Source organism: Sebastes fasciatus, chromosome 13 (genome assembly GCF_043250625.1).
Source record: "Sebastes fasciatus isolate fSebFas1 chromosome 13, fSebFas1.pri, whole genome shotgun sequence".
Lineage (NCBI taxonomy): Eukaryota > Metazoa > Chordata > Actinopteri > Perciformes > Sebastidae > Sebastes > Sebastes fasciatus.
Genome location: NC_133807.1, coordinates 8,943,287 through 8,970,715, shown reverse-complemented (window position 1 = coordinate 8,970,715; position 27,429 = coordinate 8,943,287). Strand labels below are relative to the sequence as shown.

The 27,429-nt window shown below is 40.4% G+C and overlaps 1 protein-coding gene across 6 annotated transcripts; it reads right to left on the bottom strand.

The window, feature by feature from the left end:
- Positions 1 to 401: 401 nt before the first annotated feature.
- LOC141780160 (uncharacterized) lies at positions 402 to 22,626 on the bottom strand. 6 transcript variants are annotated; one of them, XM_074655263.1, is made up of 20 exons: positions 22,059 to 22,625; positions 19,577 to 19,679; positions 16,526 to 16,574; positions 13,090 to 13,134; positions 12,878 to 12,957; positions 12,564 to 12,660; positions 12,254 to 12,396; positions 11,151 to 11,323; positions 10,857 to 10,960; positions 10,502 to 10,672; positions 10,086 to 10,136; positions 9,931 to 10,031; positions 7,649 to 7,754; positions 7,464 to 7,530; positions 7,292 to 7,334; positions 6,871 to 7,215; positions 5,673 to 5,816; positions 3,094 to 5,307; positions 1,935 to 2,037; positions 402 to 1,765 (listed from the first exon to the last, which is right to left on the bottom strand). In XM_074655263.1, exons 1-20 carry the CDS (start codon positions 22,222 to 22,224, stop codon positions 578 to 580), a joined length of 5,493 nt encoding a protein of 1,830 aa, XP_074511364.1. In that variant the 5' UTR covers positions 22,225 to 22,625; the 3' UTR covers positions 402 to 577. The 6 variants fall into 6 exon arrangements, with proteins under 6 accessions (XP_074511364.1, XP_074511365.1, XP_074511366.1 ...); XM_074655264.1 differs by having other exon boundaries at positions 12,254 to 12,393; XM_074655265.1 differs by having other exon boundaries at positions 1,894 to 2,037; positions 9,931 to 10,136; positions 22,059 to 22,626.
- Positions 22,627 to 27,429: the final 4,803 nt, after the last annotated feature.

Below are 27,429 nucleotides of genomic sequence, written 5' to 3'. Positions count from 1 at the left end.
TTCATGGATGTTTATTTTTATTTCCTTCAAAACAGGAAAAACTAAACTTTCCTCTGATAAATTATTCATCCATCCAGCAGTTACTTTTTTTAAATTAAACATTTACAAAATGAAAAACAAAAACAAAATACGACAGAGGTTCAAATCATAAATATTCACAGTATGTTTCAAATGAATCACAATAATCCTCTATAATGCACTCCTTTGCTTCTGTGTGAGGCAAATCAAATTACTGACTGACCTCTTGTCAGATTGTAAGCTGTAACATCGCAGGTTCATTATATAAACCATAGTTGGTGGCAGTCCTGAGCAAGTTGAGAGCGTGTGCAAGTTCCTCGAACTTTAAATAATTCAAGCTCTCAAATGTTTAACATTAGCTTTCATTCACATTCATTTTCTTATATATATAGTTTAAAGTGCTTTTCCTTCACAATTTTTTCACTTTCATTTTGGCTGCATATTTGATATGAGATTGATACAAAAAGTATCCTGGGAAAATAAAGTTGAAAAACAGAAATCCAGGCACTTTTTGGACACAGAAAGGAAAAACATCATTCAAGTTTTTAATCTATGAGAGTCAAGATAACATAACAGAGCAAAGCATGGGGTGGTCATCCACCTGTCCGCTACTCTTCTCTTCCCTTCCATCTCTGCTCTTCTTCGACGTCTTCTTCTTATGTTTGTGTCTCTTCAGCTCGCCTTCCTCCAGCAGCTCCGGGGCGCCTCGTCTCTTCTCCTTTTTGTGCTTCTTTTGTTTCTTCTTCTTCTCCTCTTTCCTCCCGTCGTCCTCCTGGCTCGCTGATGAACTGACGCTGTTGCTACGGCTGCTGGGCCTCTCCCCTTCCTCCAGCTCTCTCCGTCCCTCCCACTGACTACCTCCTTCTGTCTCAGCCACCATCTCTTCATTTTCTTTTATTAACTGCCTCGGCTTCCACTCCTCCTTTTCAGCCTTGCTCTCGTTTCTGCTTCTGTCCTGCATGACTTCTACAGCAGGGTTGCTCATTCTGGGTTTACCCAGATCTAACCCAGAGGGGAGTGAATCTCTCTCCTTACCCTGGCTATGAGAGAGGGAAGGTAGGGAATGGTGGGTCCCTGCAGGTCTGCAGTTCCCTGAAGGATCTTGGTGATGGTCCAGGAACGTGTCTCTACATGATTTGTGGGTGTTTTGATCAGGCACTTCGGTAGCTCTGCTTTCCCTGCTTCTACCGCCGGAGGATTTCCCGCTGGGACAGGAGGAACTCTTGCTGCCGTTGTCTCTCCTCTCTGTGTCATGCGACATTGAATAAGAGTAGGAGTGAGAGGAGGAGGAGGAAGGGGGATTCCTCTTTTGGGCTGAAGCAACGCTGCTGTGCCCCCTGTCTCTCCCTTTCTCTTCCTCCTTGGTTCGCTCTTTTGATCTTTTGCTCTCTTTCTGCCTATCCCTCTCCCTCCCTCTATCTCTATCGCTCCATCTCTCCATCTCCATCCTTTTCTCCCCATCTCTGTCTGTACACAAGGCGCTGTCACTTCTGTCTTTGCCAGTAGAGGGAGCCACACTTGTGTGTGAAGTGGACAAAATGGGGGTTTTCTCTCTCTCCCTGTCCCTTCCTCTCTCCATTTCCACTGACCTCTCTCTCTTTTCTTCAGTCTCCCTGTTGGTTGTTGTCTCTGCTGTCACAGACACGGATGGTGACGGCAGAAACGTTGTAAGAGCATCCGGTTGAACTTTGATCACTCCTCCATCCCGCTCCTCAGACTCTTCCTTCTCCCATTTGGAACGAGGGACCTGAGACAGAGAATGAAGGCGTGACTTCATTCGTGAAAATTGCACAAAAGACAAATGATTCTGAATTTATATTATACAAATGTTTAATTTCCATTTCTTAAAGTTATGATCAGACTCCCCACACTAACTTCACATGATCTGGGCCCACAGGCTGCGCTCACGGACGCACCTGTATGAGTACGAGATCGTCCTCTCGGTCTGTAGCTCTCTCCTGGGTGTATTCCTCCAGAGTTTTCACCAATGTCTTTCTCTCCTGACGATCGTCGTAGCTGCTGTATTTAACATAAACACACTTGTTAAGCAGGTCTGTTAGTTGAAAGGTTTTACGTGTAGAACCTGTCTTGAAAGAACTCAACTTCTAAGTGCTATTTTGACGGGGAACCATTTCCTAACTCGAAGTTGCTAAACCCGACTAAATATGTGTTTGCATAATGAGCATCTGTTCTTCTCATTGGATGTGGTCGAGCAGATAAGAAACAGGATAAAAGAACCTGAATTTAAACAGATGATTCAAGTTATAATCATTAAGATTTTCATGAAACCAAATTATGTTTTGACACAATTTATAGTGTGTATTTTTTTCAGCAGTATCAATTCAATGTATTTACATTCTGTATTTACCTCTCTACATATATTAGTTTTCATTGTTAGTGGCAGAGTCCACCACTTTTCACTCTCTTTAAAAGTAGGGCTGGGCGATAATTCAACATGATAATTTATCGTCATCAAAAGCATACTAAATTTCTTAATTACATGAGAATATACTCAGTACTTTTCATTTATCAAGAATGTAATTCACACAGGGGTATACACAAAATAGTCTTTACCATGTGGTTATTTCATATAGACTATTTATTTATTGAATTACCAGAAAACTTGCTATTTCACATCGTTATCGAGATCTGACCTATATTTGGATAGAAGATTTTGGCCATCTACAAACTGCTATTACAAACTGAAAATGTCCTTCTACTGCTGGTTCACATTATAAGTGTTCAACAGGCAAAATATGGAGTAGCTTTCGCTGTGGAAATGCAATGTATTTATGGCCGAGATTAGCGCTGACAATGCAAGCAGTAACAGTTGAAATTGTGAAATGTAAGACATTCTCTACTGGTTAGATACGAGACAAGCAACGTCATCAGACATCACATTGTGTTTACAGAGTTAGCGGCGCACCAACTATGGATGCATCTGCATCTTTTGACAGTGGATCTGTTTTAAATATTAGTATATGGTCTAATGGGACAAGAAGGAGCAGCCACATTCAGCTGTAAGATGAAGCTGTAGGATTGAAACCTTAAAGAATAAAGAAGAATCATTCTGACCTGCCATCGTCCACCGTGGTGTTTGGTCTGTCGTGTTGGCTCTTGTTTCTGCTCCTCTGTGACTCCATCGTGTCTTCTTCTTTCCTCACCCTCCACTTCACTCCCTCCATCAGCTCCTCCTTTGGCTTTGACTCCCCCAGTGGGTTTCTTCTGTCTTCTTTGCATATGTTTTCTCCCTCTGCCCTCTCCTTCTGGGTACCTACGACTAACTCTCCCATCGATTGTCCTTCCTTTCCTCCCCTCGCGCTCCTCTTCTCGTCATGTGTCACCTCATCTCCTTTGCTGGCCTCCATCCCGTCTCTTTCATCCCACCGATTTTTACTCTCCTTCTCCACTCCTCTGAGGGCACTAAGACATAAGTCAAAGTCCTCGTTCTTCTCTCCAAGGTCTTTTTTCTCTACTGAAATTGTCTCCAACGTCTCTCCCTCCTTATCATCTCTGAAGGTAGCTTTCTCCCATTTCTGTCTTGCCTCTCCTTCATCCGCTTTTATTTTTTCTTCTTCCCCGTCTCTACTGGATTCCTTCTTTTCATTGGCTTCAATTTCTGTCTCTCCGCTGTTTAACTTCTCCTCCTCTCCATCACCGGCTTTCTCAATTTCTTCCTTTGTTTGTCCTGTGACACTCTCCGTTTTCTCTTCCTTCCGGTTTCCTTCCAGGTTTATGTTGATGCTTATCTTCTTCTGTGGTTTCACCTTTATCCCTCCCTCCCAGATGTCTGTCTCTGTCAGAGGCCATGTTTTACTCTCCTTTTTCTTCTCCGTTTGTGGCTTCTTTCTGTAAAATGGATTCGGGGATTCACTCTTGTGGCTTTTGGGGTTCTCTGTTGTGTTCGTTTTCAGGCATTTGCTGCTCTCAGCCTTCACAGATCTTCTCTCGATGTCCTCACTTTTTCTTTTTCGACTCTTCTCTGATCTGGAGTCAGAAGCTCTGCTGCCTCGAGGGTGTCTGTCTGCACCCACCTTGTGTGCCTCTCTACTGGGCTTTTCTTTGCGCTGTCTCCCCACATCCCGCCTGGAGTCTGAATGTTTGCTTCTTCTCCGTTCTTTCTCTATTTCCATATTTCGTTCTTCTCTGCTTCTTCTTTTATAGTCTTTATCCAAACTTTTATCTGGTTTTGCGAGTGGTTGGACTGATTCTAAGGCATTACTAGCAGTTGCTTTGTCCCGTGCTGGTGTGCCATCCTTGCAGATATTCGGTCCGGTGTTGTGCCTCCTCTTGTCCTTCCTGCAGTCATCTGTTAAGTCTGCAGCATCAGGGGATGATGACTCCTCTTCTCTTCCTCCATTGTGTTTCTTTATGGTCTTTTGCATATGCTTTAAGGTGCTGAGGTTCTCCAAATTCTTCGTGATCGGCTGCTTGTCATCTTTACTTCCTTCTTGCAGTTCCACTTCCTTGTTGTCCTTTGTAAGTGTGACTGGCAGGCGGCTGTACTTCTCTGTGCACTTCTGCCGATACGCCCTCGGCTGAGCTCCGGCTTCTGATGGCGTGGAGCGTCCGTCGCTCGACGACTGAGAGGGAGGGGACCGGCTGTCGTTGGACGAATGAGATGGAGAGGAGCGGCTGTCGCTGGATGACTGAGAGGGCGTGGAGCGGCTGTCACGTGAAGACTGAGATGGCGTGGAGCGGCTGTCACGTGTAGAGTGAGACGGAGGGGAGCGGCTGTCGCTGGATGACTGCGACGGAGGGGAGCGGCCGCCCATCCGGGCGGCGCGTTGACCTTGGAGTTGGTTGTGAGAGTTAGAGTTAGCAGGATTTCTGCTTCCTTCTCTGTCCAACCACTGAGGAGGAGGAGGAAGACTGAGGAGGGGGACAGGCAGCTGGTGTAAGTGGCCGACGTAGCTGCTGAAATATTTATCACACCACTCTTTGTACTGCAGGTAGCGCTCTCTGTCCTGCTCCAGGCTGAGGCTTTGATTTGCGTGCTGAGCATACGGGTAACTCGCTAAACTCCCCCCCGAGCCTCCCGCTTCCCTCTGGTGATGTTCTCCTCGCTTCCTGGAGCTGGAGCTGCTCAAAGCTGATTTCTTACTGTGGTGCCGACTGTGATGGCTATTTTTGCGGTGATCCGACGGTGACCTGGGCCTGGAATGGTAAGCCACTCGAGGTGAAGATGAGGAGGACGGTGTGGGGGAACGTTTGTAACCGTAGATATAGGAGCGGGAGGAATGAGAGCGGGTGTGGGGGTCTCTGTGGCTGGAGTAAGGTGAGTGAGGCCTGGAAAAAAACAAACAAAATATTCAGTCGTGTCATATGTCACACACATTTTAAGGCATCATTGCCTCATTATTGTTTGTTCGTCTCTATTTCATTACCCGATTCACCTGGTCTATGAAAGAAAGGGATAATGGGGTACTACTGGTCGATATATTGTTATCAGGCTTTTTAAATTACTATCAATATCACTATCAGTCTCATTCAGTATCGGTCACGCTACAATGTGCATTGCAGGTGAGGACCAGAAGTTTGCTTTCGAGCAACACAGTAAATGTAAGACCTTGTAAGAATTATTTTATGGTAAGAAAAAAATGGAATAAACACAAATAATTCTTACAAAACTTGAAAAAAAGGGCACAAAATACCTTGATCTGCCTTGAGACCTGGACCGGGACCGGGACCTGGACCTGCTTGAGGAGCGAGAGTAGGAGCGAGAAGGCTTGGTCTTAGAAGACTTTGAATTAGAACGAGTGGAGGAGCTTCTGTGGGAAGATCCTCTGTGAGGTGACCTGAGTGACAGAGATAGAGGTAGAGAGGTAGCAGGTGAGGGGAGGTATATTTCATATTATCAATATATTGTCCACATACTACAATACTTCAGCAGCTGTTTCTAAATCTGATCGGAAAATCCAATAAAAAAAAAATGGCCTGATTGAAGTTTCAATCAGGCCATTTTATAGTTAATTTTGTTGCCTGGAATTGAAGTCAAAAAACATTTTCAAAAGGATAAAATAAAGTCATGATTTAGGGGAAGACACCCCAGGTGAATAGGGTAAAATATTTAACTAATAGATATCACCATGAAACTTCCCCAGTTGATTACTTACATTAAGACAATTATTTCTTGAATTGCAAGTTTTCTGAAATGTTATGTTTAAATATGCAAATTAGGCATTATCTTATCAAATGTGTGCCAAATTGCATACATTTCCAGAACATATATCTGAACATTGGATATAGCCACGTTCGAAATGCTTGTTTCATTTTGTTGACATAATAAGAGTCAAAGGATTTTACAGAGGGAATTTTAGATATCTCTTTTTTTTTAACAGTCCATAAATCAGAAAATACACCATTTTCACCATGTTTTATAGATAGGAATGAAACTGGGAAGTTTGCTACTGAAGTGGAGATTTCTGGCTCAGAGTATGAGAGAAAACTAAAATTCCACACCTGTTGCATGACACTACAGGTGAATAGGGTTAAAAAATGTTAACTAATAGACATCACCATGAAACTTCTCCAATTGATTACTTACATTAAGACAATACTCTTTTGTATTACAAGTTTTTAGCTTAATCTTAAATATGAAAATGAGGCATTGTTTAATACTAACTTCTGGAGAATTTAAGGGAAATCTATATATGTAAATAGACAAAGTAGAGTAAAATAAACACCACATTTTTTCCACTTGTCTGAAAGAAGACAGGTTATGGAAGCAAAATAGCCCAAAATCACAAAAGTGCATGGAAAACGATGTTTTTGCCCTGGGGTGTCTCCCCTTTAAGACATTTTTAGCACCTTACAGATGTAGCCATGGGCGTGACTGCTTGGAAACCTCACCTCTCCTTTTTCTTTCTCTGATGCCTGTACCACTCCTTGGGGATGAGAGCAGGGATGGGGGTGGAGGGGAACAGGGAAGGGGTGGAGGGGCACAGGGAAGGGGTGGAGGGGCACAGGGAAGGGATGGGGGCACCCTGGAGGTTTGGGAGAGTCCAGACGGGCGTGGTAGGTGGGTATCCAGGGGGATAAATGCCGAGAGTTTGCTGAGCGGCGAGGAATGAGTGGAAGTGGGGGGAGGGAAAGAGCGGTGGAGGAGGAGTTGTATATGAAGAGACGGAGGGAGGAAGCTGCTGGGTGTTGGATTCATTCCAGCCTCCAGTGGGACAACCTGAAGAGGAAGAGGAGCTGTGGGGGCAAAGAGAATGACATCAGTCTTGAAACAGTGGGCTGAGTCAAATACAGACTGGTACGCTTCACTGACCTATCCCAGCTCTTTGATGGCACAGAGGGTCTTGAGGCTGGACCTGTGGATTCAGGGAACAAATGGCAGTTTTTGACATAATAATAAATCAATAATTTGTTGGCTCACATAAAATGACAAAACACATAATGAACAGTACGGGCAGTATAATGAATGGGACCCTGCTTCTCACCTGAGGAGGGCTGCTGTAGATTCACACTGACTGTCTGGGGCTGCTCTACCATTGGAGTCAGCTTCACCTGAGCAGACGCAAACATCACAGACTTCATACAGAGAAACTTTGCTGCATTTGAGTTAGTGTGTGTCTGTGTGTGTGTCTGTGTGTGTGTGTGTGTGTGTGTGTGTGTGTGTCCTTACCAGTGGTATCAGCTGTGATGGAGCATCGGTGGGGTCTTTGGGTGAAACCGGTACAGACGGGGTGGCAGCAGCCGCTGAGTCATCCCACGTCTTTTCTTCAGCCTCTCTGAATAAACAGCAGACACATCACAGCACCACATGAAGGCAGCATTAGGGTTATTGTTTACCAGTTCTTCAATCTCAAATCCATAGTGCCATATTTTGATTGCACAAAATCCAACTTCTGTGAGTGCAGAAGGCTATTCCAATTTGTTTTTAGACTGATGATACCAAATGTTCATTCTATGCTATAAAAAACACAACACACAATTATTTCATGTTTTTCCCCAAATGTCACCCCTGTGAGGAACCCAATATCACATTCAGACCATCATTCCACACTTAAACTATCATCTACACAGTGCCGTCTGATTGTTAGAACGCCGGTTTCGTGTGAAAACAAACTCGTGTCCACACTTGAGTTTCAGGATTCAACCTCTGTCCACATTGAAACACCTGAACAACATAAAAACGGCTAGATCTCCTTCTTCGTCCTCATTACAGTTGGCAAGCAACAAAACTGCATCACAGCCAACATCTGGTAAGGACTGGAGTGGGACAAACAACACAGCTGACCTGTAATTTTATGGCCACGACATCGTCTGACCAAATCAGCATACACAGAGGTTAATAGGGGTGGAAGAAAATATCAATACACTTGAGTATCGGCTATATCAACATCTGAAATAAGTTACCACAGAGACAGACAACACAACTGGGCAGTTACAGACACAGCCTGTAACCTCCGTTCAATCCCCTACTGCTCTCTGTGGTCACCTATACTGTGTTTTATTATTACGTTGTCAGAAAACGTAACAAGCATGAAATACTCATTTATTCATGGCTCTCAAATACCACATGTTAAAGAGGACCTATTATGCTTTTGTGCTTTTCCTTTAGTGTGTTATATAGTATTTTTATGCATGTAAAAGGTCTGCAAAGTTACAAAGCCTAAAGTCCACGCCAACAGAGGCTACTCTCCCCCACAGAAACACAGAAAGTCCTGCCTTTTCGTAACGTGATGATGTCACCAAGTAATACATTTGCATAATACCTGCCTAGCAGCAAGTTTGGCACGCCCTTAAACAACCGTAGTTAGAGAGAGTTGTAGACTTTGTTTCGATTGACCAATCAGAGCAGACTGGGCAAAGCAGAGGACCGGGGGTGGGGGGAGTCTTTAACCAGTTGTCATTCTCTGCAGTGATAAAATCATTATTTTAAAATTGCAACGTTGTCTGACAAAATCAACAAATAGTCCAGGGTAATGACAACAGCTCTGCTGTGTATTCGGCTATAAGGCCATTTTAAATGAGAGAAAGTTAGAAGCAGTGGAAGGTTTCTTTCGACCTCACTGCTGCACAGCCCCCGACCATGACTGGCCTGGCTTATGTCAGCATTTTACAAAAGCTCCGGTTTCCCCACACACTGAAACACCAAGCTGGAGTCTGTTTTGGGGCAAGCAAAACGCTTCTTACGTCTGGACATAGGGCTGAGAGAAACAGAGAAAGAAAGATGGGTTCACAAATTTGACCAGCTTAGTGTGACGTACTCTGGGTCTAATTCATTTGTTCTGCTGAAGGCAGGGCGAGATGTCATTATCCTCACATCCATCACATCAACAGCGGCTGACAGACCCATGTGGTATATGAGCAAAATCTGGTTTTCACTTTCTGTTCCCAATACAAGCTTTTTGTTAAGTGTCAGGAAAAAATGACACTTTCCATCTGTAATAATTTGTTTGAATTTAAATAGTGCAATCTATAAACGTAAGGGCCATTTGAATCACTTTGCCTTGTACTCCAGCAGGGGGTGGACATAAAATGTCACCCTGACCAGCTGCACATTCAGTACACTAGTCTTTGGTTGTTCTCTTTGATAATGCAAACTGGAGGACAAAGCGTCTGAAATGGATTATTTTCCATTCTAGATGGTAAAATTATGAGTAAGATAAAGCTATTTGCTGGCTTTGTAATATGCAACTGCCTTGAATTGTATTTGTAATCCTTAAGATTTCAGTTCCTGCGTGATTTTGCAACACTCGTGGTTATCATTGCAACATCAAGTGTGGTTAAATACTATAGCAAACTCTCCTTGAGCATCGGCTTTGTCAGAAATCACAGCAAAGGGGATTACAACTTTATAACTTTAAGGTGCCGCATTAATAAATCTCATGAGTCACAACCAGGTGAGGCAGCAGAAAGTACCACAAAGTCATTTTACTGGTGTGTGAGTATGTTCAGTACTTGTCAGGTATCTCCAGGAGGCTTTGAACAGGCTGGAGGGATGTGCTCGGCGTGTTGGGAGCAGAGGCGGGGCCTGTTGCTGTGGGCGGAGCCCCGCACACCTGCGTGTTGGGAGCAGAGGCGGGGCCTGTTGCTGTGGGCGGAGCCCCGCACACCTGAGACGATGGTGTTGTGTCTGCAGCCGGTGAGCAGTACAGGAGAGGGTCCTAAAGAAGGGAGACAACCAGAGAATATAGCAGGGATCAGAATATAGTAGAGCAAGCGAGAAAAATATTTTTGGGTGAAAATCTTCAGCAGAGACATAATAATATAACTACAAAGAATATCTACACATGACATATAAATAACAATATACATGCACATTTCTTGTTAGTTTAAATATGGAGAATGCTTTTTAAAACTGTGCTTTCTAACATTTCTTTCAATGGTTTTCAGAAGAGAACTATCACTCTGAAACCAGACAAACATCTGATTGTGAAAAGAAAACAGTAATCATTCTATTTGAGTCACTCAGGTACAACGCTATTCTTATTTCTGCCTCCCAGATGAAACACATCATTATGAGGTTCACCTGCTGGCTGTGGGTCGGCAGCTGCAGTTTCTGGGGTTGGCTCTGCACGGCGAGAGGGGGTGGGGTGGGGACAGGGCTCGGTGTCGGGGTTGGATTTGGGGATTGGGAGGTACCACCCACTTTTCTCAGACTTTTAGTGTGGCCTCTTTCTTTCTTAAAAGTTTCAACAGCCTGGGTTGGGAGAAACAGACAGACAGAAACATGTCAGAGCATTTCTATACTGAGGTTAAATACAATGAAAAGCTTCTGATCAGAACCAAATAAAGAGATAAAACACAAACCCATTTACTTAATTCTCTCCATTCCCCTCCAGCTCTGACATCAATACATATTGTCCATCCATTTGTCAATTTACCTGTCGGAGAAATTTATTGCCTATCAAGGTATCAGGTGAGACGTCTGATTGGCTACAAGTGGGGCAGACGTGTTCGTCTGAATCCAGTAAAGCGGTGCGAATACCTGAGCAAGAGATGAAGACGGTTGAAATGTAAATATCAGACTGAAGAACGACCACAGCATCTTTGGTAAATTAATACGTTTTGATGGACACAGTATATCAGGACCAGAATGACTTATTCTTTAAGGTACAAGCAAGTGTACATAAGTTTATCTGGAGGTGTGTGTGTGTGTGTGTGTAGCAGACACTCACAGTCATCACAGTAGCTGTTTCCACAGCAGGGTATGACCACAGCGTCACTCAGCAGGTCATGGCAGATGAGACAGAGGAGTTCCTCATGTATGGGATCCTCCTCATCTTCTGACTTGGGCTGCTCCTGTGGAAGGAACGGTGGCCTCTCCTTCTTGCCGATGGCGTACGCCGCACTACGGACAGACAATAGCATACACACGGCACATTCACATTTGCTTTTATGTGTTTAGAGGATGCTTTAAACCAGAGTGATTTAAAAAGTGTAAGTTTGACAGAAGGTTGGTGTTTTTGAAGTTTTGACTAGTGTCAACTGATGAGCAACAAACTGGTTGTTGGAATTGAACCTGTGACATTTCATATGTCTTTCACGTCAAGATAACTGTGCCTGTAACAATTCAGTTATTCAGGCCATAGGATATCTACAAGGATTTTGCCACTCATCCAAGAGGCAGTTCTCCTGAAAGGTGGGGAGTCCCGGTCACATTCACATGTGTGACGTCTCAGGTGACGTCATCAAGAAGGAAGCAGCAGATCCAGTTGCCTCTGAACTGACATGCTATTTTTCAGATGTGATAAATTGTAAATAAAACATTTACAATAATAATTCAGGGATTTAGCTTCTGATTCACTTTCAAGTGAACGAAACAGTCAAAAGGACAGGGGGTATCTTGAAATGGGGCCATTCCTAATGTCTTTGGTGATTAAAGTACCTTCAGGTGGGAATTGATATCTGTGAAAAGCGCAGCTATGTTTGTCCTGCCATCTTCTTGGGAGTCATCAACTATGTCATAAAAACACTCTTGAAAGAGCCACTCTGAAAAGGAATAGTTCAATATTTTGGGAAATAGGAAATCCAAGCCAAGAGTTAGATTAAAAGATTGATACCACTCATGTTAAATATACAGGCTACTGCCAGCAGGTTAGCTTAGCTAAGCTTAGCAGATATAATGTGTTCATTTGTGAACTTTAGACTTGCTGGTAGGTGGAATTTGTCACCTCTGGACAGAGCCAGGCCAGCTATTTCCCCCCGTTTCCAGTCCTTATGCTATTTCCCAAAATGTCAAAGCATTAAGACACACAAAACATTGACTCTTTTGTCTCACATGTCTATGGAAGGAATGGCATAACGTCCACAGTTGGTCAGCATGGCCCCCTTTATGCTGGGATCGTCCACCTCCACCATGAAGGAGCGAGGGATGCCTGTGCTTTTCTTTATTCTCAGAGGGGCTTCGAAGGATTTATCCTGCTGTCAAACACACACACGTCTACATTTAATGCTAGGCTTAGAGTCGCATGCACACATGCAAACAACGTCAACACACACAAATAACTCTTATACTGGATAACAGAAATGTAAAGACAACACGGACTGCAACAGAAACTGCCTCCTTTGAGAGACACCACTGCTCTCACCCCGCTGGTGGGACAGTTCCTGATGTGGTGTCCAGTATTTCCACAGCGATAACAGGTGTAGTTCGCAGGAAGTACAGTACCAAACTTCTTGTTATAACTAGAGAGAGAAAGAGACGGAGAATTAGACAAGAAAGAAAATGATAGAAAAGCAAAATAATATACAATATATATTAGGAAATTACATATAAATAGGGAGAGGAACAGAATGATGGAAAATAAGGGAGGAATATGGAGTTGAGTATTGGGAGCAGTGAGAAAAACATGGAGATACAGAATTCAAGAGGAGATTTGAAATGATTAGAGAGGCGACTCACTTCATGGTGTCGTAGGACTGATTCATCATAACTTTGATCTTATCCTCCTCTGTCCCGTCCACATCTGCCAGGTTAGCCATCTACATGTACACACACATGCATGACACAAAGATATCGAGTCAAACAGGAGGATCAGTGTTTAAATAAAATTGACTCACATGATCCAGCATAATAATATGTACAATAAAAAATATAGAAAAGAGGAAGTATACCTTGGAGAAAAAGGGTAAGGCTCTGGAAGAATTCTGGTCCTCCATCTGTTAGAATTAAACACATGATCAGTTTCACCGATGAAGCGACGAGAGCATCTGGGTCTTAGGAAAATATGGAGAGCTCTATGTTTATATATATTGGAAAATAAAATAACACAAAAAAGGCTCAAAGTTTTGCTCCGAAACAAGACCACTTGTCCTGCTAATCTTGATGCTTCACCCCGCCGCTACCACTGGTGATTGCTGTATGTCATATCTTCACTTTAATACCCGTTTGAGCAGAGATAAAATGTACGCCAGCATCCAGCAGTGATTTTCATACAGAGTGGATAATACATGTCTGTTGTCATCCCAGGATTACTGCCTCAGCACCTCCTGCCACTTCTCATCCCTCTAAACTTGCTACTTGCAGAAAAAGAAGAAGCCCACAATATTATAATGAATGCTTCCGGGGGAATTTTCACCTGTCAGCCCAGCATTTTATTGAATAAAAAACATCACCTCATGTCTACTTCAGTGCCTCCTATCACCTACACTCCTTTCTTGGTTTGTTCCTGCAGGGATGTGATAGATAAATGAAGCCAAGAAGGCAAAATCAACATGTGACATGAATGTCGGTCTGTCGGCCCACAAGTTTGGTCCAGAATGAAATATCTCAACAACTATTGGAGTATGAATTGTCATTAAATATTGTATAAAATATTCATGGTCCCCAGAGGATGACTTCTAATAACTTTATTAATTTCCTGACTTTTCATCTAACGCCAACCTCAGGGTCAAAATTTGAATTTGTCCAATACTTGGGTTTATGAAATAATAATCTGCAAAACAAATTACATTCCCCGCAGCCTCAGCTGTGTTTAGCGCCAATTACCAAATGTTAGCATGCTACACTAACAGAGTAAACATGGTTAACATTATACCTGCTAAACGGCATGTTAGCATTGTCACTGTGAGCAGTTTAGCATGCTGACATTAGCATTGAGCTCAAAGCACCGCGGCCGTAGACTATTTTTTTAAAAACAAGAAATAATACCCACAAATTACAGCACATATAGTTCAGTCAGGATCAAGTATTGTGACTACTCATCTTTATATTCACTCTTAAATTAATTTTCTAACTGAATAAGATTTGAAAAACTTTATGAAAACTATAAATATTCACACTAACACATATTCATAAATATAATGTAGTTTAAAACTTAAAGTTGCCACTTCAAATCTCAAAGTCATTGTTTCATTTAAAATCCAGACTGACTGCACTATATTATATTGTTTATGGCTGTATGACGGATCTTCCTGATTGGCTTTATTAAATCTCAGTCAAATCTAATGAAAGAAGCTATCAAGTTGCATTATGGGAAATGTAGGATCCGGTGTTTTTGAAGCTTTAAGCTCCATACCACTCTTCCTCTGCTGCTTTGATTTGAACTATTCTTTTTTAAATAGGTCAATTTGAGTACCAATTCAAGCTTGTCCAATATGATTCCAGTATATGTACCATGTACCACCTTTTCAGTTTGTCTTTCCTGCAAAGGGAAAATGTGGACACCAAGATTTTCATCAGAAATGACCAATGATGACTGATACAGACGTCTCCAAAATGTGCTATCCAAGGTGGGATATCGACTGTGTGTATCAGCGTCATTCTCTCCAGTGAAATCAAACATATAATCAATACATAAGACGGCTTCATAAAAACTTTACAGACTTTATTGGCAGAAAAACACAAAAGGAAAAAAAAGTTAGAATAGTCCAACAGACTCAAAGTACTAAGAAGAGTGGCAGACACTTCTCCTACTGAGAAACCAGAGAGAAAATCAGGTCAGTGCACACTAATTCAAGTAAAAGCTTTTGAGTTACGATTTAGTTTACAGGATCATGAACAGAACTGACACGGCAAAAATCCAGCAAAAAATAACAATGGTGCACCACTTGGTTTTCTGAGGAGTGGTTATTTTCTCCTACATTAAAGCAGGAATACTATAAATCCAGCCTGAATTATAAACCCTTTTACTCTGTAGGAAGGGAGGTAGTGTACAGTTTTTATTTCAGAAAGTCCAAATGCTTCCAAGGCATTCATTTCTTTACTGGATTTGAAGAGTTTGGTTAGTGTTAATGATATATTTCCCCATCATCGGTTCATTTCACCAGAGTACATTTACATTAAACAGCATTTGATTCTTTGTGGTTGATGAACTTCAATCCTATCTTGGGACCATGGTTATAATAGTTTTGAATTTTCATTTAGTTTTTTTATTTTATTTCTAACTTTTCAATTTCATTTTAGTTTAGTTTTAGTTAGTTTTCAGAGTGCATTTGCTAGTTTTAGTTTAGTTTTAGTTTTTATGTATTTAGTTTTAGTTTGTTTTTGTTAGGGTCAGGTATAATGTCTCAGAAGTATGTAGCTATATACATACAAAAAAACATGGTTGGAGAACTGTGTAAGAAAAAAGCCATAATGTTTAATGTTTAATCTTTGCACTACTTTAGTAAAACAATTGTGGCATAGCACCATTTCCTGAAAGGTCAAGTCTGTTAAGTTTCTGTGGTTCAATGTCACGAGAGGTGACAGAAATTCTTGTTGTCTTCTTTCTTTCGGTAGTGATTATAATTAAAAAACTATAATGGAAATTAATATATATTCATTTTTAATAGGCATTATTGTTTTAATTTCGTTTTTGTTAAAGGTTATTATTTTTATTTAATTTCAGTTTACTAACAATATTTTTCACCTCTTCTTTTCGTTTTAGTTTACAATAATAACACTGCTTGTGACTGAATGAGATACAATATACTATCATTAGAAGCTACTGATACGCACATCTCCAAATGTTATAATATGTCTGAGAGCAAGTGCTACAGCAGCTCATGGAGAAGAGACTATTGGGCAATGACTGTTGGCAGCTCATACAACAGTTGGGTTTATCAGCTGTGAATAGCTGGTTGACATGATAATGTTTGACCCACCCGAGCAGCTCCCACCCCCCCACTGATAGATACTAAATGGTCTTCTGAGGACACAGCAGCTTGTTAAATTAACAGCTTTTAGAGAGCCTTTATTAGAGAGAATATATATAAATATACTTTCCTTTCCAGTTAATTTTACAGCACTGGTTAAATTGTAAACTTCCCCTCTCTTTCATGTAAAAGATCAAACTGCAAGTATTACTTTTTAAACATGTATTTTCATATGATTTATCTCAGAGCAGCAGCTCCCTGTGAATCAAATCCTAAGAAGTACACTACTTCCTCTCAGCAACAGGAACTTAAACTGCAATAGAGGAAATGAGAGGCTTTCCATGATTTACTTCGTGGTTTCATTTGTTCAAACCAATCACACATTAAACTCATGTTCAAGCACAGATATTAGGCCATGTTAACAATGTGTGCGTGTTCAGTGTAGCTGCAGGAGAAGAGGTGCGGTGGTACGTACTGCTTTGAAGGCTCCAAAGGCGTGGTGAGACTGGCCGTCTGAACGCTCACTGAAACAGAAAAATAAACCAATTTCAATCCAGTCGTCCATGACAATTTAACACCCTGGAAACAGCGATTAGGACTGAAATCACAAAGTACAAAATATAAATATAAAGACACAAAAGTGAATCACACATTTAATCCGGGTGGGTGTACCCACAAAACACCAGCAGATTGTAACCCTCGCTCTTGATGATTTTTATGTAACTATGTTCCCCTAAGTCTGCCTTGTCTATTCGGGGGGGATGTACTACATTACCCTGAATGCCCCTACAGAACATGTGAAGTCATTTCATTTAGCCTTGAGTTGAGCAAGTGTGTATTTCAGAAGAGTAGACTCAGCTTGATAACGGATATTCTTTCGCTTTTTTTTTATTCTCTTCCTTCAATAACTTGTAAAGCTAACAAGCAAAAGCTAAATATTAAAGATGTTTATTTCAACCTGTAGTTTAGATGGAAAATATGATATTGCTTTGGTTGAAGAAACTTATACTGTATGTCTGTTTTTTCAACGATAGATTTATCTCTATGTCTGCTCAGTGTTGATGACAAATTGTGACTCTAGGAAGAAACCTTCACTCTTTTATCTTGAAGGACTGACACTAAAACCTGATGTTTACTGTTGGGTGTTTCATTCTGCGTCATCGCAGCATCAAAACCTCAAGGTTTGGCCTTGTTAACTGTACAATAAGACAAACACTCCACCCTACAATAAAACTGACCTGTAAATGTCAGTTATAATCTCGCACAACTGTTTTGTGTTTACAGTGAATCTTTCCTTTAGTTGAGTTTAATGGGGAACTACGCCCATTTAAAAAATTCATACATGTTATTCTTATTAGGGTTAGGACGACACACCTACCTCCCGATTCAACACTATCACGAGACTTGGGTGCCGATTCGATATGTATTGCGATTTACTGAGATTTTCGTTAACTTCTTTAATACTAGACCATGGGGAAAAGTTGAATCAAACACTTTTAGGGACTTTTTACTTTGGAAAATATCTAAATTGATACAGTAGAAATGTTTGATTTTCAGCATGTATGTAGTCAGAGATGTCCTGAAGTCAAATACATCAGTCATTGTCAGGCATTATTTATTAACTTTTTTCCAGCAACCCAAAAATCAAAGAATACAGACATTTCCTTCACAATTTAGTGGCATTTTCTTTTTAATTTATAAGGGACATGTAATGTTTTATACTTCTGGTAAATATAATCAAATCAATCTTATTTCCATATATCCAAATGGACCCTCCACCGTTTTCTGCTTTCTCGTTTTGGCTTGCTGTGGTTTGATACTGAGAGTACCCGGGGGGATGTTCTGAGTATATGGGAACATTTTCTGTTTCAAAACTGACAACACTACAACAGAATAAAGCTCATTTGTGTATAAAAAAAAAAGATGTTCACACATATTAATTGAACTTCCCTCGGCCATGGAAAAAACATATTGAAATTCTTAACTTAGGTGGCGTTCCCCTTTAAAAATGTGATTTTAAGTTATTTAAATGTGGATGTAAAAGCCTTTAAAATGACTCAAAGTTGAGGCTTACTTATGTGGAACCCCTTTGAAGCTGAGTGACTGTCAGTGTGCTTGTGCAGCTGGAGAATTGATTTGCTTCATTTAATCTTGCAGGCAGCGTTGCGCCACTCTTTAGTCCTCATTCCTCTCCGCCCGTTTGCATGGTGCTGACGGGGCTAATCACATGACCGCCACTCTGTTCCAGTGAGGTCTTTTCCTGCTTTCCATGCATAAAACCAACACCGCTGCTGGCTGTCCCGTCTAAGCCTGACTAATATCTGGGTAATCCCTGTGAACGTCACCATGGAGTTACGCTTCTACTCTTTTCCTGTGAGCATATTTTATCGTTGAAGTGTGACACAGAAAAATCCTGTTGAATCAACTGTCGATCATCAACTGAGACTCAGTAACAGGCCTCTGTATTGATTTATCATGATGATGTTTATAGCATTGCTCAAAACCCTTACAATAAGCTAAAACAACAAGGACCCCTCCTATATTTCACCTGCATTCTACTTTTTATACTATTAAGAGCATGGGATCTACATGTATTGCCAAATGTGTAATACAGGCCTTTAAAAGCAAATACATACATTTTAGACAATAGTTTTCTTAGCTATAAATGTTCCCATTATTGAGGCTGATGACCGGGATCCGTTATTAGCTCAGCTTTTGATTTACTGCAACATAATTGTACAATATTTACTCTCATTTTTATATTGAAATGATCTATTGCTGAGTTTCTTGTTGGAATCCTCAAAGAGTGACATTACAACACTAAAGGTAGACTTGTAGGAGGTGGTAGCAGAGTTTAGACTTTGCAGTGGCAGAGATATCAACACTACTATCAATGCAGGAATTCAGCTACAGTATGTGCCAAACCCTAGACTGTAGGAAGTGGACCTAGTCACCGTGACATCACCCAATGGTTTGTGGTCGTTTTGAAGCCTCGAGTTCGGCATTTTGGCCGTCACCATCTTGGTTCTTTGCAACCACAAGTGACACGAGAGGGTGGAGCTAAGTACAACTGAACGTTGAATAAGACATTTTTAGGCAACCAAAAAGGTTATAATTAACTTTCATGAACTGAAAACACACTATCAAAGGGCGAACTCCCAGACCGACTAACACCGTTGTAGCGACCTGTCAATCACAAGGTAGCCACGCCCTAAAGCATACCCTGCCTTATGGTCTATTTGACTCTAAATGGGACCATAATTTACTACATGAACATCATGCTGTATTGAAGAAGACTTGAAACTAGCGATTGAGACCATAAACTCATGTTTACTGAGTTAATAAATCAAGTGAGAAGTAGGGTCATTTTCTCATAGACATCTATACAATCAGACTTCTTTTTGCAACCAGAGGAGTCGCCCCCTGCTGGCTATTAGAAAGAATGCAAGTTTAAGGCACTTCAGAATTGGCTTCACTTTTCAGACCCAGAGGTTGCCCACTGTGTCAAACCATAAAATACACTCACATGTTGCGGGTCTTGCTCGAGCTGGACTTTGCTCCGATGATTGGGATTCTCCTGACGATGACGGAGGAGCCTTTGGGGATCGAACCTTCATCATCCTTGTACTCTGAGAGGAAGAGGGTTATTGAGAAATCATACAGTTGATATGAGAGTGGCTCTTCAGTACAGTCTTACGCAACTAGTCTGGGACGGTAACAATAAAGACTTGATTTAAAGTCTTGGCTTGATAAATCTACAGCTGCAACTGATGATGATTTCCATTATGTATTAATCTGCTGAATATTTTCTTGATTCGTGGATTGCTCGTTCAGTCTGTAAAATATCACAAAATAGTGAAAAACATCTATCAGAAGTATCAAGAGCTAAAGGTGATGTCTTCAGTTGGCTTGTTTTGTTTTGACCGACCACTCAAAATCTAAAGATATTTAGTTTTCTATCATACAAACAATTCATCTGATATCAAAATAGTTGCTGATTAAGTTTCTGTTGATTGATTAATCCATTTAACGCCTAATAGTTTCAGCCCTAGATGAATAAAATTAAACATTTTGTCTATTCTACTGTGTAAATCTGCAGGTAGATCATTTCTGAAGTGACACAAAATGCTTTGAATGTGATTATTCACATTTCTTAAAACAAGACAATAAGGATTTAATATTAATTGTACAGCCTGGTAAACTCTTTCAACACTGTTGGTTTGAATCGTGAAACAAACCAAATTTAAGGAAAAGATTGACAACCTTTGGATCCCGCAATGTGGTCTTCAGAGAACCACAGGCTGCATGACACTGCACTGTTGTAAGACTGCAGCCCTTTAACCCTTCCTATAATGCACGATACTCTCTTTTTCTTCTTGTTTCTTACTATTAACTTTTTCTAAACTTTCTGTAAACTCTTACATATCATAGTCTATTTATTGTCAATTCTGTATATACTGCTCCTATTTTTATACTTTCTTCTATTTAAATGGTTCATATTTTGTTACACTTTGTTTAGCTCTTTTTTACTGTGTTAGCTGATGCATCTTGTTTTTTGCACCATCCCCTTTGCTGCTGTACACTGCAAATGTCCCCACTGCCGGACTAATAAAGGCATATCTTATCTTATCTTATCTGCAGGATATTGCCACTAAATGATATTACCTCTAAACTGATTAATCATAGCTGATTATCATGTTTGATCTCACTCTTTTGCCTTCTTTTGATTTAATGAGTTTCCTATATTGCAGTTCATCATCATTCTTATATTGATGATTTTCATTTATGTGTGTGTGAGTGAGTGGCTAGACTTTAATCTTTCCTATATTGCAGCAAAAGTGCCATACAAAAGTGAAACAATTATTTCTCTTCTATGGTAAAAATATTCTACCGAAATAGGCTGTGTTGAACAACAAAATATTATAGTAAACGTACCACCATTTTGGACTGAATAAATGTTCAGTCCAAAATGGAGTTTCGTCTCTTTGCTTCTATACTCTTTTACCAAGTCTACCTACCAGCACCTCTAAAGCTCACTGATTAACATATTACATTTCGGTTGTTTAATCTGTACAAAAAACATGTAAAAATGACAATTTGCTGTTTTACAGGAGGTAATGGACTATTTTCTTTCAGGAGTTGTATGTGCATCTTTTTGTTCTCACACAATGACGTTGTGCTTTCAGTGGAAACACACAACTCAGTGTATAGGGGTATCTGCAGGATGTGGTTTTCCACTAAAGGATATTGCCTCTAAACTGATTATCATCATGTTTGATCTCACTCTTTTGCCTTCGTTTGATTTAGTAAGTTTACCTTTCATATATTGCAGCAAATTTTCATCATCATTCTTATATTACATATATATATATATTATATATACTATCTAAAAACCCATCTTTATAGGCAAGCCTTTCTATAGGCCTCATCCACATGTGTGTTTGTTTGTTTGTTTGTTTGTTTGATCTGTTTCTCATTGTTTCTGTGTGTCATATTCTAATTTGTCCTTGTTTTTTTTTCATTGTTTGATGTTTCTTCTTGTGTGTGAAGCACTTTGTAACGGTGTGTTTTAAAATGTGCTATATAAATAAAGCTTTACTTACTTATTTATATTGATGATTTTCATTCATGCGTGTGTGTGTGAGTGGCTGGACTTTAATCTTATGGTCATGACTATATGCTGTGCTCTCCCCTACCTTTGCTATTTTTATCCCACATTTCTCTTGGGACTTTTAACATGCATGGGGCAGTGATCACCGGGCTGATCCTCCACCACCACCACCAGGCCGTTTAATTAAAGAGCATTGAGCGTGAATGCAGCAGGAATGTGCTCCATTCATCATTAGACTCTTTTGTTCTTGCTTGACTTTTCTGGGACCCCCATAGTCCAGCTGAAAGAGGTGACGCAACCCTCTCTTCACCATGCAGGCAGCTGTCAAAACCTGCACCACGTGTTTCCCTAACAAAACTGTCAGAATAAACACAGTCTTATCAGTCCCACATATTACCTTCCTTGCTCTGTGCGTTGGTGATCTGCAGGTCGCAGTCCGCGGCTCGGAGCTTCTCCCTGCCCATGATCTGCCTCTTCAGATCCCTCAGCGTGATGCGTGGGCCGTCAACAACCACCGTGTCGTAGCTCAGCTTGGAGGAGAATTTATAATGAACATGAGTCATGCTGGAGTTAAAACAAAAAACCTCACCCCTGTACTGTCAGAAAGAACCAGACAGCTGACAGTTAGTCTGCAGGTGACGGAACACGTGTAACTATGGTTAGTTGCTAGGTGACTACAAAGTTAGCTAGTTGAGCTATCCGTGCGTCACTATAGTCTGCTGCTACCAAGCTAGCTCTAGTTAATTAACAACTAGCGGTGGATAAAGTGGCGTTGACAGGATGACATGTCCCGGCGTCTGGTGGAACAGCAGCGGAGACTCAAACCAAAACGCACTCACTCAGTTTTGACTCTAATTTGTAACTTTTATTCCTGTTTAAACGCTGCTATCACTGTGAAGCCGAAGTGTGTTCTGACAGAAACCACCAGCTGTTTCCACCAGCAACGGCTCGTCAGCACTGATGCTGCGTTCAGGGGACCCCCGCACACTCCGCACTTTCAAGCTTCAAAAGTTGTTATTATTGCAAACGCATTTATTTATCCCTCATAATATCCTGCAATCGTTTTATAGTGATTTTTTTAGAGGTATTAAAAAAATATGCTTTATGCTCATGTGCTTTAAGAAATTGTTGGTTTGTTTACAAAGCATGTTATTTATCGGGTGTTTTTTTTGTTGTTTTCATCTGATTTTTATAATTTATTCTTTTGCAAAAAGCTTTTTCAACATTTATCGTATTATTAGTTTAGTCAAGATGAAGTGACATAGTGTAACTGTTCGGCAGCCACGTGGAAAAAAATAGCTCAATGCAAAGAAGACGCACATTATTATTTATCCTGCATAGCATGCCGAACAATACTATTCTTCAGTTTTTATGCACCAAATATCTGGAACAAGCTCCCAGAAACCTGCAGGACCAACTCCAACTCTGAGTTCTTTTAAATCAAAGCTTAAAACTTTCCTGTTTGCTGCTGCCTTTTATTAAACCAGATATTTATCTTATACTGCACTAGAGCTTTTACTCTTGTGTTATATTCTATTTTAGCTTCCATCCTAGCTTTGATTTTTAGCTTGTTTTTTATATTTCTAATCTTTAATGTTTTTATGTTTTTATAACTGTTTTAATTATGTCTTAATGTTCTTTTTCACTTTTGTCGCAATGTTCTTGAATGTTTATGCAAAGCACTTTGAATTGCCCTGTTGCTGAAATGTGCTATACAAATAAAGCTGCCTTGCCTTGCCTTGCCTATTCTGATATACAAGAGGAAACAAAACCTAGTCGACATATACCACCACTTACATAAACATTGGTGATAATGTCTAAAAAAAAAAACACATCTTTATGCCTACACTTAACTATCTAATTTAGGGATTTAGACTTTTACAATTTTCCTCTCTACCCCTGAAGGCAGCATCTCGCCTCCCAGCGCAGAGCAGTGCACCTGTTATGGGCTCAGGGGAAAACAGACAGACTGGCTCAAAGGAATTAGATTTACACCTTATGAAGATTAAATAATTGCTTTCCACTTGTCCACTTCTCCTGCTGGAGATTTGACGTGTTGTTATTGCTTTTTTTTAAACTGCATTAATGTATTCCCACTGGGAGTCACACTCCAAAGCAGCCAAGCTCACTGACATTCAGCACCACAGAAGAAGAAGAAACTTTTTTTTTTTAAATCACAAAATGATTTATTTTTTTAATGCACATCATTTTCAACGAAACGAAATTGGTGACTGCAGTTCTGTCGCTTGTGTATATCCGAAAGTATCCACTAGATGGAGACAAAGTACCATTTATGATGCAGATGTGTGTGTGTGTGTTAGCTGAGTTGTACTGCAGTGTTCACATCTGGACACGTTTGGTCCCATAGCCCTGGTAAAAGATGCTTAATTGTCCTTTATTGAAATAAAGCCCTGTGTTGTATGACTGTAGATTGTAATGCAAACCTCTCCTCTTCAACCTGGTTCCTTTAGTGAGACTGATGATGATGCCATAGAGATTTTGCATTACAGTCAGTGTGTGCGTTTACAGTACTGCCACAAACTAATGTTCCAGATCATTATAAAAATCCATTATGTTGGATTTAATTTAATTTGGACCACTTGAAATGCACAAATCATATGCCAATATTTCATATATGAAATATAACAATTATTCATATCAGTAATTTGATTTTTGATAATTAGGCCACAGTTTAACCTGGCATCAAAAAAGAAAATTCAATTACATTCTTCACGATTGACAAATTAATTTTTGTGAATTGTTGATCAATAATTTGACATTTTGTGAAATATGCTTTTTGCTTTCTTGCAGAAAACATTGATACCACTTTCATGTTTGTGCTGTAAATATGAAGCTGCAGCTATAACAGCCAGTTAGCTTAGCTTAGCATAAAGACTGGAAACATGGGGTAACAGCTGGCTTGGTTACGTCTGAAGGTAATAAAGTCACAGAACGTATATTGCCAAGAAGTGAAAGGCAATTGTTCGTTCCATTGCAACATCAGTGCCCAGCAGCAGAGCTACGCTTCCGCCATTTTGGACTGAAAGGGACTACCGGGCGTCAGTAAAACGTCTGCCTAAAAAGTGCCGTACAAAAGTAAAACAAAATAATTTATCTTCTATTGTCGTATTCTACCGAAATAGGCTGTGTTGAACAACAAAATATTATAATAAACGTACCACCATTTTGGACTGAATAAACGTTCAGTCCTTAATGGAGTTCCGTCTCTTTGCTTCTATACTCTTTTACCAAGTCTACCTACCAGCACCTCTAAAGCTCACTGATTAACATATTACATTGCGGTTGTTTAATCTGTGCAAAAAACCGACATGTAAAAATGACAATTTGCTGTTTTACTCTAAGGTAATTGGACTATTTCTTGGCTGTTGCCAGGCAACCAACCAGGAAGTTACTGCTCCAAACCAAGAGATGGTGTCTGAAATCACTCCTCATTTACTTTATAGTGCACTACAGTCTATTTACTGTCCACTATGTTCTTTAATGAGCTTTAGAGGTGCTGGTATGTGTATTTAGTTACCTCGGGACCGAGCCAGACTTGCTGTTTCCATTCATTATCTGCTGTACTGTAGGTCCACAGACATGAGAGTGGTAGGCTATCTATCTTCTCATCTATCTGGACTAACTAGGCCTGCTTGTGACTGAATTTCTGATATGAATATATTTGAATAAATTAAAACATTAGCCTATACATCACATCGAAGAAAAATATGATTGAAGCCAAACTAGCTCGCCACAGATTTTGTGTCTCTGCAATAAAGGTGGAAAAGCAGAAATGTAAAGCCGACACAAATGTTGAGGGAAGAAGGGAAGGTGGTGAGGATGTGAGAGGGAAGGAGACGAGATGTGAAGAAACAAGACATGAAAGCAAGTAGCTTCGGAAGCAGGAACCTTCTCTGACATCATCACCACAGGTTGGTGGAAAAGCACACACACACACACACACACACACACACACATAGACAGAGGTTTACTGAGAAATGCGAGCTGATTGGTTGGATTCAGATAAATGGAGGGAGAGAAAAGAGTGATGAGAGGAAGTGTTTTGCACTCGGTCCTCTCTCTCCGTCTCTCTCTCTCTCTCCTGCTCTGCTCTGCTCTGCTCAGAGGAGGGATTTGCCCTATCTTCCCAGGCTTAGCACACCATTGTGAAAGCAGTGGGAGGATGGAGAGATGCAGAAGGAGAGAGAGGCAGAAAGGATGAAAGGGAAACAGCTGCTGCCTTTAAACTGATGTTCTTCTTATCGTGATATGATACAGGACATGTTCAGTGACTCAGCCATCAAAGAGCTGCTTGGAAACAATTATATCCTCAGCTTTATGTGTGTGTGTGTGTGTGTGTGTGTGTGTGTGTGTGTGTGTGTGTCGTGGGGGTGGGGGGGTATGGATGTGTAAATTCTGGATGGTAAATGACGCGTTTAACCGGCAGTATATTACAGTGCTTATGTGTTTGTCTGTGGAGGCTCATTTCTACCAGAGGAAGAAACTAAAATAGATGACATTTTAGCAATGATAGAAAAAAATAAAACAAAATTATGACATGATTGTTTGACGGTCTGGCCACTTATTGAACTTACTGTGTGACTAAAAGAGTACTAATGGGTTTAGTGGGAATAAATAAATATAAATATACACCTTTATGGAAAGTTGACTCACTGACTGGCTGTCTGGATACTGTTTCCACACTAATGCAGATGACTTTGATATTATGTTAATAAGTAATGTGAGTTTTCCATCCCCATGATCATTTTCAGATCATTTCTTTCAAGGTTTAGTTCATGTTGAAATGCCAAAACTAGAGGAAAAAGGCTTGAATCTTGTCTGTCAGGACACTTGTTCATGTTTCCTAATGGCATTTAAATATATTTGTCATCTAAATGATCAAGTGTGAAGAATGAAATGAGCAATAGAGATGCAACTGATGATTACTTTCATTATAAAATGAATCAGAAAGAAAAGGTTGAATTTATTACATTGCATACTGTCAGTACGTTTTGTATCTGGCATGACAGAAACCTTGTGTTTTCAATTAAGTCAGTGCTGGAATTCAACCTTTTCATTTCACCTATGATTTCATTTTCCTACCAGGTGTGCATTACATAATGATTAGTTTGACCGTTATTATGAAAGGTCCATTGTGTAGGATTTGGTGGCATATAGCGTTGAGGTTGCAGATTGCAACCAATTGAAACTTCTCCCGTGTGCCAAGCATGTAGGAGAACTACGTTGGCCGACGTGAAAACGTGAATGTCCTTATCTAGCGGTGTTTGGTTTGTCCATTCTGGGCTACTGTAGAAACATGGCGGCCAGCTCCGCGAAGAGGATCCAATCCGTATGTAGATATAAACAGCTTATTCTAAGGTAATGAAAACACGATTCTTATTTTCAGGTGTTTATACACTAAAGAAAATAAACGTATTAATATTTTATTCCATTTCTGACAATAGATCCCCCTACATGCTACAAGACGATGTGTTCAAATTGCTCATTTTGCCTGGCCAACTGTTTAAAACCTAAAGATTTCACTTTCCAGTCATATAAAAGAAAGAAAAATAGCAAATCCTCACATTTGAGTAGCTGGAACCAGCAAATGTTTGACATTTTAACTGGATAAATGATTCACATTATGATGAATCAGTTATTCAAATGTTTGTTGATTCATTTGCTAATCGTCATCTCTGTTTTCCTCATCGTCACTACAACACCAGACTGGTGTTTTCCATCTTGTGGCTGGAAGGCCAAAAGTGAGA

Excerpts from the sequence above, each read along its gene's own strand:
- LOC141780160 (XM_074655260.1), bottom strand. The coding sequence starts at position 22,224 with ATGACTCATGTTCATTATAAATTCTCCTCCAAGCTGAGCTACGACACG. Across the intron at positions 19,680-22,058 it reads CAACGCACAGAGCAAGGAAG|AGTACAAGGATGATGAAGGT; the intron begins GTAATATGTGGG and ends TCTTCCTCTCAG. Across the intron at positions 7,755-9,930 it reads CTCCTGGAGATACCTGACAA|AGAGGCTGAAGAAAAGACGT; the intron begins GTACTGAACATA and ends CTGTTTATTCAG.